Source organism: Lolium perenne, chromosome 6 (genome assembly GCF_019359855.2).
Source record: "Lolium perenne isolate Kyuss_39 chromosome 6, Kyuss_2.0, whole genome shotgun sequence".
NCBI lineage: Eukaryota > Viridiplantae > Streptophyta > Magnoliopsida > Poales > Poaceae > Lolium > Lolium perenne.
Genome location: NC_067249.2, coordinates 61,211,023 through 61,227,858, shown reverse-complemented (window position 1 = coordinate 61,227,858; position 16,836 = coordinate 61,211,023). Strand labels below are relative to the sequence as shown.

The window sequence follows — 16,836 nt, the reverse complement described above, 5'->3', positions numbered from 1 at the left end:
CCGTTACGAACCGGGACTAAAGTCCCTTTTTCTACCAGTGGTAGGATTCTATTGGTATATGTTTCTGTAAAATGATGTTGCACAAGTTATCTAACCAGACAAATAGTAAAATGGAGAAAGCTGAAGAAAATTAACTTATTTTACCTGAACATGTGACTATATTGCGTTCAGAATTTCATGGTTCTATTTTCTTCTTGGAGGTATGCTATTCTGTCACTATGACTATTTTGCGCTCAGAATTTCAGATATATTTATTTAGAAGTAATGTTCAATTATTAAAATAAATTCTGTAGAAGTAATGGTCAGTTGTTAAAATAAACTCAGTTTTCTGCATCAAAGTGATATAGCTTAATTGTTTCCGCAAGTTGTGAGCAAAGTGTCTTACCTTATTACGTAGAACTGCAGTCTTATGTCAGGTTTGCTGCCTTCTGATAAGACACACAACCAGGTCGAACGAGAGCTGGTTTTCGGCGAGGCCCATCTGGATGATGCCGCCTGGGTTGGCGACGGCGTCGAAGGGGTTCTTCTCGTACTCCTCCCAGCCCAGGAAGTAGGACGAGTCCTGGCCGTGGCTGTTGCAGCCGGCCTTCTTCGACAGCAGCTGCGGCTCGCCGGCGACCTTGTTCACCATCTTAATCTTTCTCCTCCTCCCGGTCAACTAACGCGGCGGGCGCGTGCTTGCTTGAGGTCGGTTTGAAATTGAGCTGATCGAGTGTCAATCAAGCAAGACTGAGCTGAGCATTTGGGCGAAGCAAACCAGATCGGAACCCCAGATAGAGTGCGCCTAAATTGAATTGGATTTTCTCCGGTCCTGTCCCCGTTTTTTTTTTAGATAATAGGCAAAGATTTGCCCGACTTTAAATTAATAAATCCAACATGGTATCAAGGATTCAGATACAAAGTGCTGGGCATTACAGCTTGGCCACACACTAAGAGGCACACACGACTAAAAGATTCAGGGTGACAAGGTAAGGTGCAACACAAGAACACAGCAAGGCCTCCATGAAGTCCTGACCGTCCTAGGGACCCGCACCGTGGCACGGACTACTCCATCACATCGATGCTGGCTTGAGCGACGCGTACAGCTCCCTTAGCTCGCGTGCCATCCAGTTTATGCCCTTCTTTTCTCTTGACTTGCATTTTAGGCTCCACAGCTGCAAAAAAATGATGATTTTGTAAATAATGTCAGTTGGGTTAGCAATAGTTTTCTTTTCAATGGCAAGTTTATTGCGCACATTCCACAACGCCCAAGACTGGGCAAGGAAAAGGATCCACAACAGTGTTCTGGGATAACCCGAGAAGCTAGAAAGGATGGCGTGAAATTGGGCGAAGTTGGCGGGGCGCCAGTTGCACCCGAGCAGCTGGCGCGTGACTGACCACGCGAAGATCGCCAAGGAGCAGGAGAAGAAAATGTGGCTAGCATCCTCCGGCGCACCGCACAGAGGACATTGACCATTGGACGGACCGTTGCGAGTAAGGATCTGCAACCCCGAGGGCAGCTTATCAAGCGCTAACTGCCAGGAGAAGATTTTGATTTTTAGCGGAACCGTGGCTTCCCACATGTCTTTAAAGTGGGCAATAGTCGTGCCCTTCGAAAGCATAGAGTACATGGATTTCACTGAGTAGGATCCGGTTGTTCCAGGTGCCAGGAGATCTTGTCTTGACCAGTGGTGAGATTCACCTCAGCCATGATACTTTGGAGCTCGTCCCACTGCCGCAGACCCTCCGGATCAAGTGAACGGCGAAAAGTCCAACTGCCGCAGACCCTCCGGATCAAGTGAACGGCGAAAACGAACTTGCAGGGAGTTTTGATAGAGCGCGTCAGCGACCGAAATAGCCTGTCCCCGTATCCAGCATGTACTTTCTTTTATAATGAGTTTGTTTTACTTCCAAATGAAACTTCCAAATGCAACCGATCTATTTATTCTCAGTATTGTTGTCTCTTACATACTAACAAATGTAGAGAAAACGAAGTTGGACTTCGGATCTTGGATAGGATTATACTTCTATTGTGTATTTTTCTAAAATTATTTTATTATGTTGTTGATGGGGAAGAAGATTTTATACGTGACTCTCAAGAATTATATATCAACTTCATCTTTTTACTATAATCAACTTTTCAAATGCGATTTTAAAACCCTCACATGATTGTCATTTTCTTCTATAGCTAATAAATTATGATGTTAAAAGTATGGGAGCATGGTCCGATAATTTCTCAATACGTTCTAGAGCGTGGAATGACACCATCAGATATTTATCCTCCCACCTGGTGTCCATCAAAACGCGGTCTAATTTTTCGTACGTTGAGCCAGGTAAACTGTTTGCCCATGTGAACTGTCTGCCTGCCATCTCAACCTCTCTCAAGTCTAAGCTATCTATGACATCGTCAAATAAGAAAGGCCAGTGGCCATTAAAAGGGCATTTACTTTTCTCATGTTCGAATCTTAGCAAGTTAAAATCATCCCCTATGAGAATAGGGTATAGTGAAGGAGATATGCCCTAGAGGCAATAATAAAGTGGTTATTATTTATATCTTTATGTTTATGATAAATGTTTATATATCATGCTATAATTGTATTAACCGAAACATTAGTACATGTGTGATATGTAGACAACAAGAAGTCCCTAGTATGCCTCTTAAACTAGCTTGTTGATTAATGGATGATTAGTATCATAATCATGAACATTGGATGTTATTAATAACAAGGTTATATCATTATATGAATGACGTAATGGACACACCCAATTAAGCGTAGCATAAGATCTCGTCATTAAGTTATTTGCTATAAGCTTTCGATACATAGTTACCTAGTCCTTATGACCATGAGATCATATAAATCACTTATATCGGAAAGGTACTTTGATTACACCAAACACCACTGCGTAAATGGGTGGCTATAAAGGTGGGATTAAGTATCCGGAAAGTATGAGTTGAGGCATATGGATCAACAGTGGGATTTGTCCATCCCGATGACGGATAGATATACTCTGGGCCCTCTCGGTGGAATGTCGTCTAATGTCTTGCAAGCATATGAATGAGTTCATAAGAGACCACATACCACGGTACGAGTAAAGAGTACTTGTCAGGAGACGAGGTTGAACAAGGTATAGAGTGATACCGAAGATCAAATCTCGGACAAGTAAAATATCGCGAGACAAAGGGAATTGGTAATATATGTGAATGGTTCATTCGATCACTAAAGTCATCGTTGAATATGTGGGAGCCATTATGGATCTCCAGATCCCGCTATTGGTTATTGGTCGGAGTGAGTACTCAACCATGTCCGCATAGTTCTCGAACCGTAGGGTGACACACTTAAAGTTGGATGTTGAAATGGTAGTACTTGAATATGGAATGGAGTTCGAATATTTGTTCGGAGTCCCGGATGAGATCCCGGACATCACGAGGAGTTCCTGAATGGTCCGGAGAATAAGATTCATATATAGGATGTCATTTTATGTGAAATAAAATGTCGCGGAAGGTTCTATGGAAGGTTCTAGAAGGTTCTAGAAAAGTCCGGAAGAAACCACCAAGGAAGGTGGAGTCCACCTCCATGGCCGGCCAGCCCTAGATGGGGAGGAGTCCCAAGTGGACTCCTCCATAGGGGGCCGGCCACCCCCCACATGGGAGGTGGAAATCCCACCTTTTGGTGGGAGTCCTAGTTGGGCTAAGTTTCCCCTCTTAAGGAAGGTTTTTGGTTCGGGTCTTATTCGAAGACTTGGACACCAACACTTGGGGATCCACCTATATAATGAGGGGCCAAGGGAGGGGGCCGGCCACCCCAAGACCACAAGCTGGCCGCCCCCCTTGAGTGGCCGGCCACCCCCTCCCAAACCCTAGCCGCCCCCTTCTCCTCCATATCTCCCGCGTAGCTTAGCGAAGCTCCGCCAGACTTCTTCACCGCCACCGACACCACGCCGTCGTGCTGTCGGATTCAAGAGGAGCTACTACTTCCGCTGCCCGCTGGAACGGGGAGGTGGACGTCGTCTTCATCAACAACCGAACGTGTGACCGAGTACGGAGGTGCTGCCCGTTCGTGGCGCCGGAACCAATCGTGATCAAGATCTTCTACGCGCTTTTGAAAGCGGCAAGTGATCGTCTACCGCAGCAACAAGAGCCTCATCTTGTAGGCTTTGGAATCTCTTCAAGGGTGAGACTCGATACCCCCTCGTTGCTACCGTCTTCTAGATTGCATCTTGGCTTGGATTGCGTGTTCGCCGTAGGAAAATTTTTGTTTTCTATGCAACGTTATCCCACAGTGGTATCAGAGCCGTGTCTATGCATAAATGGTTGCACGAGTAGAACACAATGGTTTTGTGGGCGTTGATGCTCTTGTTATCTTTAGTTTGAGTACTTTGCATCTTTGTGGCATAGTGGGATGAAGCGGCTGTAGGATAACGTTGCATAGAAAACAAAAAATTTCCTACCGCGAACACGCAATCCAAGCTAGGATGCAATCTAGAAGACGGTAGCAACGAGGGGGTATCGAGTCTCACCCTTGAAGAGATTCCAAAGCCTACAAGAGGAGGCTCTTGTTGCTGCGGTAGACGATCACTTGCCGCTTGCAAAAGCGCGTAGAAGATCTTGATCACGATCGGTTCCGGCGCCACGAACGGGCAGCACCTCCGTACTCGGTCACACGTTCGGTTGTTGATGAAGACGACGTCCACCTCCCCGTTCCAGCGGGCAGCGGAAGTAGTAGCTCCTCTTGAATCCGACAGCACGATGGCGTGGTGTCGGTGGCGGTGTAGAAGTCCGGCGGAGCTTCGCTAAGCTATGCGGGCAATATGGAGTGGAGGAGCAAAGCTAGGGTTTGGGAGGGGGTGGCCGGCCACTCAAGGGGGGCGGCCAGCTTATGGTCTTGGGGTGGCCGGCCCCCTCCCTTGGCCCCTCATTATATAGGTGGATCCCAAGTGTTGGTGTCCAAGTCTTCGAATAAGACCCGAAACCAAAACCTTCCATAGGAGGGGGAAACCTAGCCCAACTAGGACTCCCACCCAAAGGTGGGATTCCCACCTCCCATGTGGGGGGTGGCCGGCCCCCTATGGTGGAGTCCACTTGGGACTCCACCCCATCTAGGGCTGGCCGGCCATGGTGGTGGAGTCCCATGTGGACTCCACCTTCCTTGGTGGTTTCTTCCGGACTTTTCTAGAACCTTCTAGAACCTTCCATAGAACCTTCCGCGACATTTTATTTCACATAAAATGACATCCTATATATGAATCTTATTCTCGGACCATTCCGGAACTCCTCGTGATGTCCGGGATCTCATCCGGGACTCCGAACAAATATTCGAACTCCATTCCATAATTCAAGTGCTACCATTTCAACATCCAACTTTAAGTGTGTCACCCTACGGTTCGAGAACTATGCGGACATGGTTGAGTACTCACTCCGACCAATAACCAATAGCGGGATCTGGAGATCCATAATGGCTCCCACATATTCAACGATGACTTTTAGTGATCGAATGAACCATTCACATACATTACCAATTCCCTTTGTCTCGCGATATTTTACTTGTCCGAGGTTTTGATCTTCGGTATCACTCTATACCTTGTTCAACCTCGTCTCCTGACAAGTACTCTTTACTCGTACCGTGGTATGTGGTCTCTTATGAACTCATTCATATGCTTGCAAGACATTAGACGACATTCCACCGAGAGGGCCCAGAGTATATCTATCCGTCATCGGGATGGACAAATCCCACTGTTGATCCATATGCCTCAACTCATACTTTCTGGATACTTAATCCCACCTTTATAGCCACCCATTTACGCAGTGGTGTTTGGTGTAATCAAAGTACCTTTCCGGTATAAGTGATTTACATGATCTCATGGTCATAAGGACTAGGTAACTATGTATCAAAAGCTTATAGCAAATAACTTAATGACGAGATCTTATGCTACGCTTAATTTGGGTGTGTCCATTATATCATTCACACAATGACATAACCTTGTTATTAATAACATCCAATGTTCATGATTATGAAACTAATCATCCATTAATCAACAAGCTAGTTTAAGAGGCATACTAGGGACTTCTTGTTTGTCTACATATCACACATGTACTAATGTTTCGGTTAATACAATTCTAGCATGATATATAAACATTTATCATAAACATAAAGATATAAATAATAACCACTTTATTATTGCCTCTAGGGCATACCTCCTTCAGTCTCCCACTTGCACTAGAGTCAATAATCTAGATTACATTGTAATATACCTAACACCCATGGCATTCTGGTGTTGGTCATGCTTTGCCCTAGGGAGAGCTTTAGTCAACGGATCTGCTACATTCAGATCAGTGTGTACTTTGCAAATCTTTACTTCTCCATCTTCGATGTACTCGCGAATCGAGTGGTAACGCAGCTTGATATGTTTCAGCCTCTTGTGTGACCTTGGCTCTTGTGCATTGGCGATGGCACCCATGTTATCACAATAAATGATTAATGGGTCCAATGCACTAGGAACCACACCGAGCTCTACAATGAACCTCTTCATCTATACCGCTTCTGATGAAGCCTCTGAAGCCGCTATGTACTCTGATTCTGTTAAAGACTTCGCCACCGTGCACTGCTTCGAGCTTGCCCAGCTTACTGCAGCACCATTCAATATAAACACGTACCCAGATTGTGACTTAGAGTCATCAGGATCAGTGTTCCAACTTGCATCGGTGTAACCGTTTACAACGAGCTCTTGGTCACCTCCATAACAAAGAAACATATCCTTAGTTCTTTTCAAGTACTTTAGGATATTCTTGACCGCTGTCCAGTGTTCCATTCCTGGATCACTTTGATATCTGCTAGTCAAACTAACAGCATGTGCTATATCCGGTCTAGTACATAGCATGGCATACATGATAGATCCTACTGCCGAGGCATAGGGGATGTTACTCATCCTTTCTCTTTCTTCTGCCGTAGCCGGTCCTTGAGTTTTACTCAATACCTTGCCTGGTAACATAGGTAAGAACCCTTTCTTACTTTCATCCATTCTAAACTTCTTTAGAATCTTGTCCAGATATGTACTCTGTGATAGCCCTATTAGGCATCTTGATCTATCTCTATAAATCTTGATGCCTAATATATACGATGCTTCACCAAGGTCTTTCATTGAAAAACTATTATTCAAATAACCCTTAACACTGCTTAATAGTTCTATATCATTCCCGATCAATAATATGTCATCTACATATAATATCGGGAATGCTACGTAGCTCCCACTCACTTTCTTGTAAATACAGGCCTCTCCATGACACTTTGTATAAACCCGAAGTCTTTGATCACATTATCAAAGCGTCGGTTCCAACTTCTTGATGCTTGCTTCAGTCCATAGATTGAACGCTGAAGTTTGCATACTTTGTCAGCATTTTTAGGATCGACAAAACCTTTGGGTTGTACCATATACAACTCTTCCTCAATGTCTCCATTAAGGAATGCCGTTTTGACATCCATCTGCCAAATCTCATAATCGAAAAATGCAGCTATTGCTAACAAAATCCTCACAGATTTTAGCTTCGCTACAGGTGAGAAAGTCTCATCGTAGTCAACTCCTTGAATTTGTCGGAAACCCTTTGCGACAAGTCGAGCTTTATAGACAGTAATATTACCATCAGCATCTGTTTTTCTCTTGAAGATCCATTTATTCTCGACAGCCTTTCGGCTATCAGGTAAGTCTACCAAAGTCCATACTTTGTTATCATACATGGATCCCATTTCGGATTTCATGGCTTCTTGCCATTTGTTGGAATCTGGGCTCATCATCGCTTCTTCATACGTCGCGGGGTCCTCATCATTGTTATCCACAATCATGACATTTAGACAAGGATCATACCAATCGGGAGTGGTACGTTCCCTTGTCGATCTGCGAAGGTTCGATAGTTTCCTCGTTCGAAGTTTCATGATCATTATGATTAGCTTCCTCTGTTGCCGGTGTAGGCGGTACAGTACAACTTCCGCATCGCGCTACTCTGATCAACGAGTATAGATTCATCAATCTCATCGAGTTCTACTTTTCTTCCAGTCACTTCTTTAGTGAGAAATTCTTTCTCAAGAAAGGTTCCGTTCTTAGCAACAAAGATTTTGCCTTCGGATTTGTGATAGAAAGTGTACCCTATAGTTTCCTTAGGGTATCCTATGAAGACGCATTTCTCCGCTTTGGGTTCTAGCTTGTCCGGTTGTAACTTCTTTACATAGGCTTCGTAACCCCAAACTTTCACGAACGACAGCTTAGGTTTCTTATTAAACCATAATTCATACGGTGTCGTTTCTACGGATTTTGATGGTGCTCTATTTAAAGTGAATGCGGCTGTCTCTAATGCATAACTCCAAAATGATAACGGCAAATCAGTAAGAGACATCATACTACGAACCATATCTAAGAGAGTTCGATTACGACATTCGGACACACCGTTTCGTTGAGGTGTTCCCGCGGTGTCAATTGTGAAAGTATTCCGCATTTCTTTAAATGCATGCCAAACTCATAACTCAGATATTCACCTCCACGATCAGATCGTAGAAATTTGATCTTCTTGTTACGTTGATTTTCTACTTCACTTTGAAATTCCTTAAACTTCTCGAAAGTTTCGGATTTATGTTTCATGAAATAGATATACCCATATCTACTCAGATCATCTGTGAAGGTTAGAACATAACGATAACCACCGCGCGATGCTACGCTCATTGGTCCACACACATCGGTATGTATGATTTCCAATAAGTCGATGGCTCGCTCCATCATACCAGAAAATGGAGTCTTTGTCATTTTTCCCATTAGACATGCTTCGCATCTATCAAGTGACTCAAAGTCAAGTGATTCAAGTAATCCATCTGTATGGAGTTTCTTCATGCGTTTCACTCCAATATGACCAAGACGACAGTGCCACATATAAGTAGAATTATCATTAAGTTTAATTCGCTTAGCATCAATGTTATGTATATGCGTATCACTACTATCGAGATCTAACGAAATAAGCCATTCTTTTGTGGTGCTCGACCATAAAAGATATTATTCATAAAAATAGAACAACCATTATTCTCAGACTTGAATGAATAACCGTCTTGCATTAAACAAGATCCAGATATAATGTTCATGCTCAACGCGGGTACAAAATAACAATTATTTAGGCTTAAAACTAATCCCGAAGGTAGATGTAGAGGAAGTGTGCCGACAGCGATCACATCGACTTTGGATCCATTTCCAACGCGCATCGTCACTTCATCTTTCAGTAGTCTTCGTTTATTCTTTAGTTCTGTTTCGAAGTTACGTATATGAGCAACCGAACCGGTATCAAATACCAGTGTACTAGAACGAGAACCGGTGAGATAAACATCTATAACGTGTATATCAGATATACCTTCTTTCTTCTTCTTGACAAGGCCGCTCTTCGGATCAGCCGGATACTTGGAGCAATTACGCTTCCGGTGTCCCTTCTCCTTGCGATAATAGCACTCGGCATCGGGCTTAGGGCCGTTCTTAGGTTTCATAGGAGGCGTGGCAGCTTTCTTGCCACCCTTCTTGAATTTTCCCTTAGACTTGCCTGTTTCTTGAAAGCGGTGGTCTTGTTGACCATCAACACTTGGTGCTCTTTCTTGATCTCAATCTCAGCAGCTTTTAGCATGCCAAAGAGTTCAGGTAACTCCTTGTTCATGTTCTGCATATTGTAGTTCATCACAAAGTTCTTGTAACTTGGTGGCAGTGATTGAAGGACACGATTAATCCCGATCTGTTAGGAATCACTATTCCCAAGTCACTGAGTTTCTTCGCATGCCCGGTCATGGCGAGCATGTGCTCACTAACGGAGCTGCCTTCTTCCATCATACAGCTGAAGAAATGTTTCGATGCTTCATAGCATTCCACTGCCGCATGAGTCTCGAATATAGCTTTCAGCTCATTCATCAACTCATGAGGATCATGGTGCTCAAAACGTTTTTGAAGATCGGATTCCAGACTGCACAGGATGGCACACTGAACTTGAGAGTACCGAGTTTTCCGAGTTGCGTAAACAGCTTTTACTTCATCGGATTCATCTTCTGCAGGAGGGTCACCTAGCGGTGCATCAAGCACAAATTGCAGATTTCCGCCAGAGAGGAAAATCCTCACATGACGGAACCAGTCGGTGAAGTTGCTACCGTTGCTCTTAAGTTTCTCTTTTTCTAGGAACTGATTAAAATTGATTGGGGACGCCATCTCTACAACATATATTTGCAATAGTTTAGACTAAGTTTATGACAAATTGAGTTCAAATTTTAATTCAACATAATTAAAAACCTAGGTGAACTCCCACTCAAAACAATATCCCTCGCATTGTCTTAGTGATCACATGAACCAAATCCACCGCACCTATGTCCGATCATCACGAGACAAGGTGTGATTTCAATAGCGAACACTCAAAGTGTTCATCATATCAACCATATGATTCATGCTCTACCTTTCGGTATCACGTGTTCCGAGACCATGTCTGTACATGCTAGGCTCGTCAAGGCCACCTTAGTATCCGCATGTGCAAAACTGTCTTGCACCCGTTGTATGCACTTGTTGATTCTATCACACCCGATCATCACGAGATGCTTCGAAACGACAAGTCTTGGCAACGGTGCTACTAAGGATGAACACTTTATTATCTTGATATTTTAGTGAGGGATCATCTTATAATGCTACCGTCGCGATCTAAGCAAAATAAGATGCATAAAAAGGATTAACATCACATGCAGTTCATATGTGATATGATATGGCCCTTTTGTCTTTGCGCCTTTGATCTTCATCTCCAAAGCACGGACATGATCTCCATCATCAACGAGCATGATCTCTATCATCGTCGGCGTAGCGTCAAGGTTCATGGCGCCGTCTTCATGGTTGTTCACCTCATGTAGCAACTATTACAACTACTTTGAAATACTACTCAACATGAAATTTAAAGACAACCATAAGGCTCCTGCCGGTTGCCACAATACAATAATGATCATCTCATACATATTCATCATCACATTATGGCCATATCACATCACCAAACCCTGCAAAAACAAGTTAGACGTCTCTAATTTGGTTTGCATATTTTACGTGGTTTAGGGTTTTCGAGAGAGATCTAATCTACCTACGAACATGAACCACAACGTTGATACTAATGTTTTCAATAGAAGAGTAAATTGAATCTTTACTATAGTAGGAGAGACAGACACCCGCAAAGCCTCTTATGCAATACAAGTTGCATGTCGAACGAGGAACAAGTCTCATGAACGCGGTCATGTAAAGTTAGTCCGAGCCGCTTCATCCCACTATGCCATAAAGATGCAAAGTACTCAAACTAAAGATAACAAGAGCATCAACGCCCACAAACCATTGTGTTCTACTCGTGCAACCATCTATGCATAGACACGGCTCTGATACCACTGTAGGATAACGTTGCATAGAAAACAAAAAATTTCCTACCGCGAACACGCAATCCAAGCCAAGATGCAATCTAGAAGACGGTAGCAACGAGGGGGTATCGAGTCTCACCCTTGAAGAGATTCCAAAGCCTACAAGAGGAGGCTCTTGTTGCTGCGGTAGACGATCACTTGCCGCTTGCAAAAGCGCGTAGAAGATCTTGATCACGATCGGTTCCGGCGCCACGAACGGGCAGCACCTCCGTACTCGGTCACACGTTCGGTTGTTGATGAAGACGACGTCCACCTCCCCGTTCCAGCGGGCAGCGGAAGTAGTAGCTCCTCTTGAATCCGACAGCACGATGGCGTGGTGTCGGTGGCGGTGTAGAAGTCCGGCGGAGCTTCGCTAAGCTATGCGGGCAATATGGAGTGGAGGAGCAAAGCTAGGGTTTGGGAGGGGGTGGCCGGCCACTCAAGGGGGGCGGCCAGCTTATGGTCTTGGGGTGGCCGGCCCCCTCCCTTGGCCCCTCATTATATAGGTGGATCCCAAGTGTTGGTGTCCAAGTCTTCGAATAAGACCCGAAGCCAAAACCTTCCATAGGAGGGGGAAACCTAGCCCAACTAGGACTCCCACCCAAAGGTGGGATTCCCACCTCCCATGTGGGGGTGGCCGGCCCCCTATGGTGGAGTCCACTTGGGACTCCACCCCATCTAGGGCTGGCCGGCCATGGTGGTGGAGTCCCATGTGGACTCCACCTTCCTTGGTGGTTTCTTCCGGACTTTTCTAGAACCTTCTAGAACCTTCCATAGAACCTTCCGCGACATTTTATTTCACATAAAATGACATCCTATATATGAATCTTATTCTCCGGACCATTCCGGAACTCCTCGTGATGTCCGGGATCTCATCCGGTACTCCGAACAAATATTCGAACTCCATTCCATAATTCAAGTGCTACCATTTCAACATCCAACTTTAAGTGTGTCACCCTACGGTTCGAGAACTATGCGGACATGGTTGAGTACTCACTCCGACCAATAACCAATAGCGGGATCTGGAGATCCATAATGGCTCCCACATATTCAACGATGACTTTTAGTGATCGAATGAACCATTCACATACATTACCAATTCCCTTTGTCTCGCGATATTTTACTTGTCCGAGGTTTTGATCTTCGGTATCACTCTATACCTTGTTCAACCTCGTCTCCTGACAAGTACTCTTTACTCGTACCGTGGTATGTGGTCTCTTATGAACTCATTCATATGCTTGCAAGACATTAGACGACATTCCACCGAGAGGGCCCAGAGTATATCTATCCGTCATCGGGATGGACAAATCCCACTGTTGATCCATATGCCTCAACTCATACTTTCCGGATACTTAATCCCACCTTTATAGCCACCCATTTACGCAGTGGTGTTTGGTGTAATCAAAGTACCTTTCCGGTATAAGTGATTTACATGATCTCATGGTCATAAGGACTAGGTAACTATGTATCAAAAGCTTATAGCAAATAACTTAATGACGAGATCTTATGCTACGCTTAATTTGGGTGTGTCCATTATATCATTCACACAATGACATAACCTTGTTATTAATAACATCCAATGTTCATGATTATGAAACTAATCATCCATTAATCAACAAGCTAGTTTAAGAGGCATACTAGGGACTTCTTGTTTGTCTACATATCACACATGTACTAATGTTTCGGTTAATACAATTCTAGCATGATATATAAACATTTATCATAAACATAAAGATATAAATAATAACCACTTTATTATTGCCTCTAGGGCATATCTCCTTCAGCGGCTCGGACTAACTTTACATGACCGCGTTCATGAGACTTGTTCCTCGTTCGACATGCAACTTGTATTGCATAAGAGGCTTTGCGGGTGTCTGTCTCTCCTACTATAGTGAAGATTCAATTTACTCTTCTATTGACAACATTAGTATCACCGTTGTGGTTCATGTTCGTAGGTAGATTAGATCTCTCTCGAAAACCCTAAACCACGTAAAATATGCAAACCAAATTAGAGACGTCTAACTTGTTTTTGCAGGGTTTGGTGATGTGATATGGCCATAATGTGATGATGAATATGTATGAGATGATCATTATTGTATTGTGGCAACCGGCAGGAGCCTTATGGTTGTCTTTAAATTTCATGTTGAGTAGTATTTCAAAGTAGTTGTAATAGTTGCTACATGAGGTGAACAACCATGAAGACGGCGCCATGAACCTTGACGCTACGCCGACGATGATAGAGATCATGCTCGTTGATGATGGAGATCATGTCCGTGCTTTGGAGATGAAGATCAAAGGCGCAAAGACAAAAGGGCCATATCATATCACATATGAACTGCATGTGATGTTAATCCTTTATGCATCTTTTTTTTGCTTAGATCGCGACGGTAGCATTATAAGATGATCCCTCACATTAATATCAAGATAATAAAGTGTTCTCCCCTCGTATGCACCGTTGCACAGTTCGTCGTTTCGAAGCATCTCGTGATGATCGGATGTGATAGACTCAACGTTCACATACAACGGGTGTAAGCCATGTTGCACACGCGGAATACTTGGGTTTGCTTGACGAGCCTAGCATGTACAGACATGGCCTCGGGACAACGGAAACCGAAAGGTTGAACACGAGTCATATGGATGATATGATCAACATGTTGATGTTCACCATTGAAGCTACATCATCTCACGTGATGATCGGTTTTGGTGTAGTGGATTTGGATCGTGTACCACTTAACAACTATGAGGGATGTTGTATTAAGTGGGAGTTCATTAGTAATTAGATTAAAACATGAACTAATTATCATAAACATAGTCTGAGTAGTATTTTGTATTAATTTTGTAGTATTGGCATCCGTTTACTACTATGCGCTAGTCTTGTCATTGAGATAGAAATACTGTTAAAATCTGACAAGAAACTTTACGGTTTGGTACCGTATTGTTAAAGAATCAAGAATTAATTAAGTCCTATTGCAAACTTTTAGTAAACCTCACATTGTTGATTCAAAGAGCTATGGTTTCAATTAGTACCTAAAGTTATCTTGTCTCCGTGAAACTTGAAGTTCAAATCTGTTTGAAAAGTAAGGAGCTGAAAATTTAGTTTTCAGAAATAATCAAGGTATGAGATATATGTGATATCTAAGACCTTATTGCAAGATGATAGAATATAATTTGGTGAGACTACATGAACTCATAAGTTTTATGGGAATGTATGAAGGTTGAAGACGCCAGGCGTCACAATCCTCCAACTATTGGGGCACTAATAATATTCGCATATCCATGAAGTGACCATCCTTAATATGCACCATTGCTAAGACTCGTCGTTTCGAAGCATCGCGTGATGATCGGGTGTGATAGATTCTACGTGTGCATACAACGGGTGCAAGCTAGATTTGCACATGCAAATACCAAGGTTAAAACTTTACGAGCCTAGCATGTACAGACATGGTCTCAGAAAGTTTTCATGAATTGATGGATAAAATTATGAGTGAAATTGTTCATCATATTACAAAGTTACTAATAGTGAAAACTAGAACACTTGTCATATGATGATCGACTTCAAAGTAAGAACCTCAAGGTGATTGGTATTTGACCAACAAACCTAGAAGTTATTAATGTTGAAGTGTTTTTTTCTGAATAATGAGGAAAGCTAAAAGAGAAACTGCAAAAGATATTTTGGCAGAAAGAAAGAAAAGACTAGAAAGTCTAGCTCAGGTGTATATAAATGATATACATGTTATGGTTGTATTCCTAGTAGGTCACAATATGAAATTCTTGGGTATTAGTACTATATTGGTTGGTATGAAGTGTCATACAAAACAACGCAATACAAGAATACAATGGCCTAAGTGACTGACAAGGAATATGATAGGAATGCACGACTGGACCAAAATAAAGTGTTATTATGTTCGTCGTTAGCATTCTATCTAGCCCTTAGAATTTATAATAAAGAACTTAATAATTGTTATTTTGCTCTGGTCAAATGAAAACAATGAGTTGTTCAAATTATGACATTACTCCATATACGATGGATAAGTTATTATAAATCTTAATGGTGAAACACACATACATAAAACTGACGCTAAAATGCCATAAGGCAAATGATTTGAATTCCACTTATTTGTGGAACCGCCATTTAGGTCATGTTAGAAAGGAACGCATGAAGGAACTCCATGCAAATGGATTTTTGGAGTCATTTGATTTTTGAATCATTTGACGCTTGCAAATCTTTTCTAAAGAGAATGATTAAAATACCGTTCATAGGCCAAGAGTTGAACGGGCAACAAACTTAGTGGAAAAATACATGATGATGTATGTGGTTCACTAGGCATAGTTGTGTGCGGGGGATTCTTCTACTTCATGAAAACTTTCAACAATGAATTGAGTATATATATGTGGATATATTCAATAAGGAAGAAGTTTGAAACATTTGAATGGATTCAAATAAATTTCAGCATGAAGTGGAAATCATCGTAATAGAAAAGTCAAATATCTATGATTGGATCATGGTGGAAATATTTGAATTACGAGTTTTAGCGAACATCTAAGAGAGTTATGAAATTGTTCTACAATTCACATTTCTTGGAGTATCATAATGATGATATAGTATCCAAGATATGTATCCAAACCTTGTTGGATTAATGATGAGATAAAAAATTTATGACGCCATTATATTTTTGTGGATTATGCTTTAGTGACTACCGCTTTTACACTGAATAGAGCATCATCATGATCCGTTGAAATGATACCATACGAGTTATGGCATGGGTATAAACCCTAATAGTCCTTTCTTTAAATTTTGGTCTAAGAGTATACAACCAAAATCGGATGAATGTCTTTGTTGGTTATCCCAGAGATTTGATTGGGAATTCTTCCCACGAGACAAAGACAAAAGTGTTTGTCAATGTTTCTTATTTCCGAGAAATTGTTTCTAGTGAATTATTTGAGTGGGAGGACAATATAATTTGATAAGGTTTATGAACCTGAGCATAATGATCAGAGTAGCGCAGCATCGGAATTGGTTTTGGAAGCGGCCACAACGATCATGGCTCCCATGACTACAAAGTGCATGGAGATCGAAGTACATATTGAACCTTGTAGGTATGGTTTACTTTGTGATCAAATAAATGATTTGTGGACAAAGGATTGATTTTGAACAATGATAAACCAACTACAAACAAAGAAGTTATGATGGGCCCTGACTCCGTTAAAATGGCCATACGCCATGAAATCCATAATAGATGAATACTTTTTGGAAGTAAATGGATCTATAGACTTGGATGAAATATCCTTAAAAGAAGCTCGACTTGTCGGAAAATTGTTTACGACAAAGTTTAAAGAGTTGACTACGATAAGATTAGATCTTCCGTAGCAATGCTTAAAGTCTATATGGATTATTCTAGTAAACACTACATATTTCCTTTATGAGATATGTTAGTAG

General features: G+C 42.3%; 1 protein-coding gene across 1 annotated transcript; it reads right to left on the bottom strand.

Moving 5' to 3' along the window:
• Positions 1–1,052: 1,052 nt before the first annotated feature.
• Positions 1,053–1,562, bottom strand: LOC139832409 (uncharacterized). The gene is made up of 2 exons (XM_071822164.1): positions 1,236–1,562; positions 1,053–1,154 (listed from the first exon to the last, which is right to left on the bottom strand). Exons 1-2 carry the CDS (start codon positions 1,560–1,562, stop codon positions 1,053–1,055), a joined length of 429 nt encoding a protein of 142 aa, XP_071678265.1.
• Positions 1,563–16,836: the final 15,274 nt, after the last annotated feature.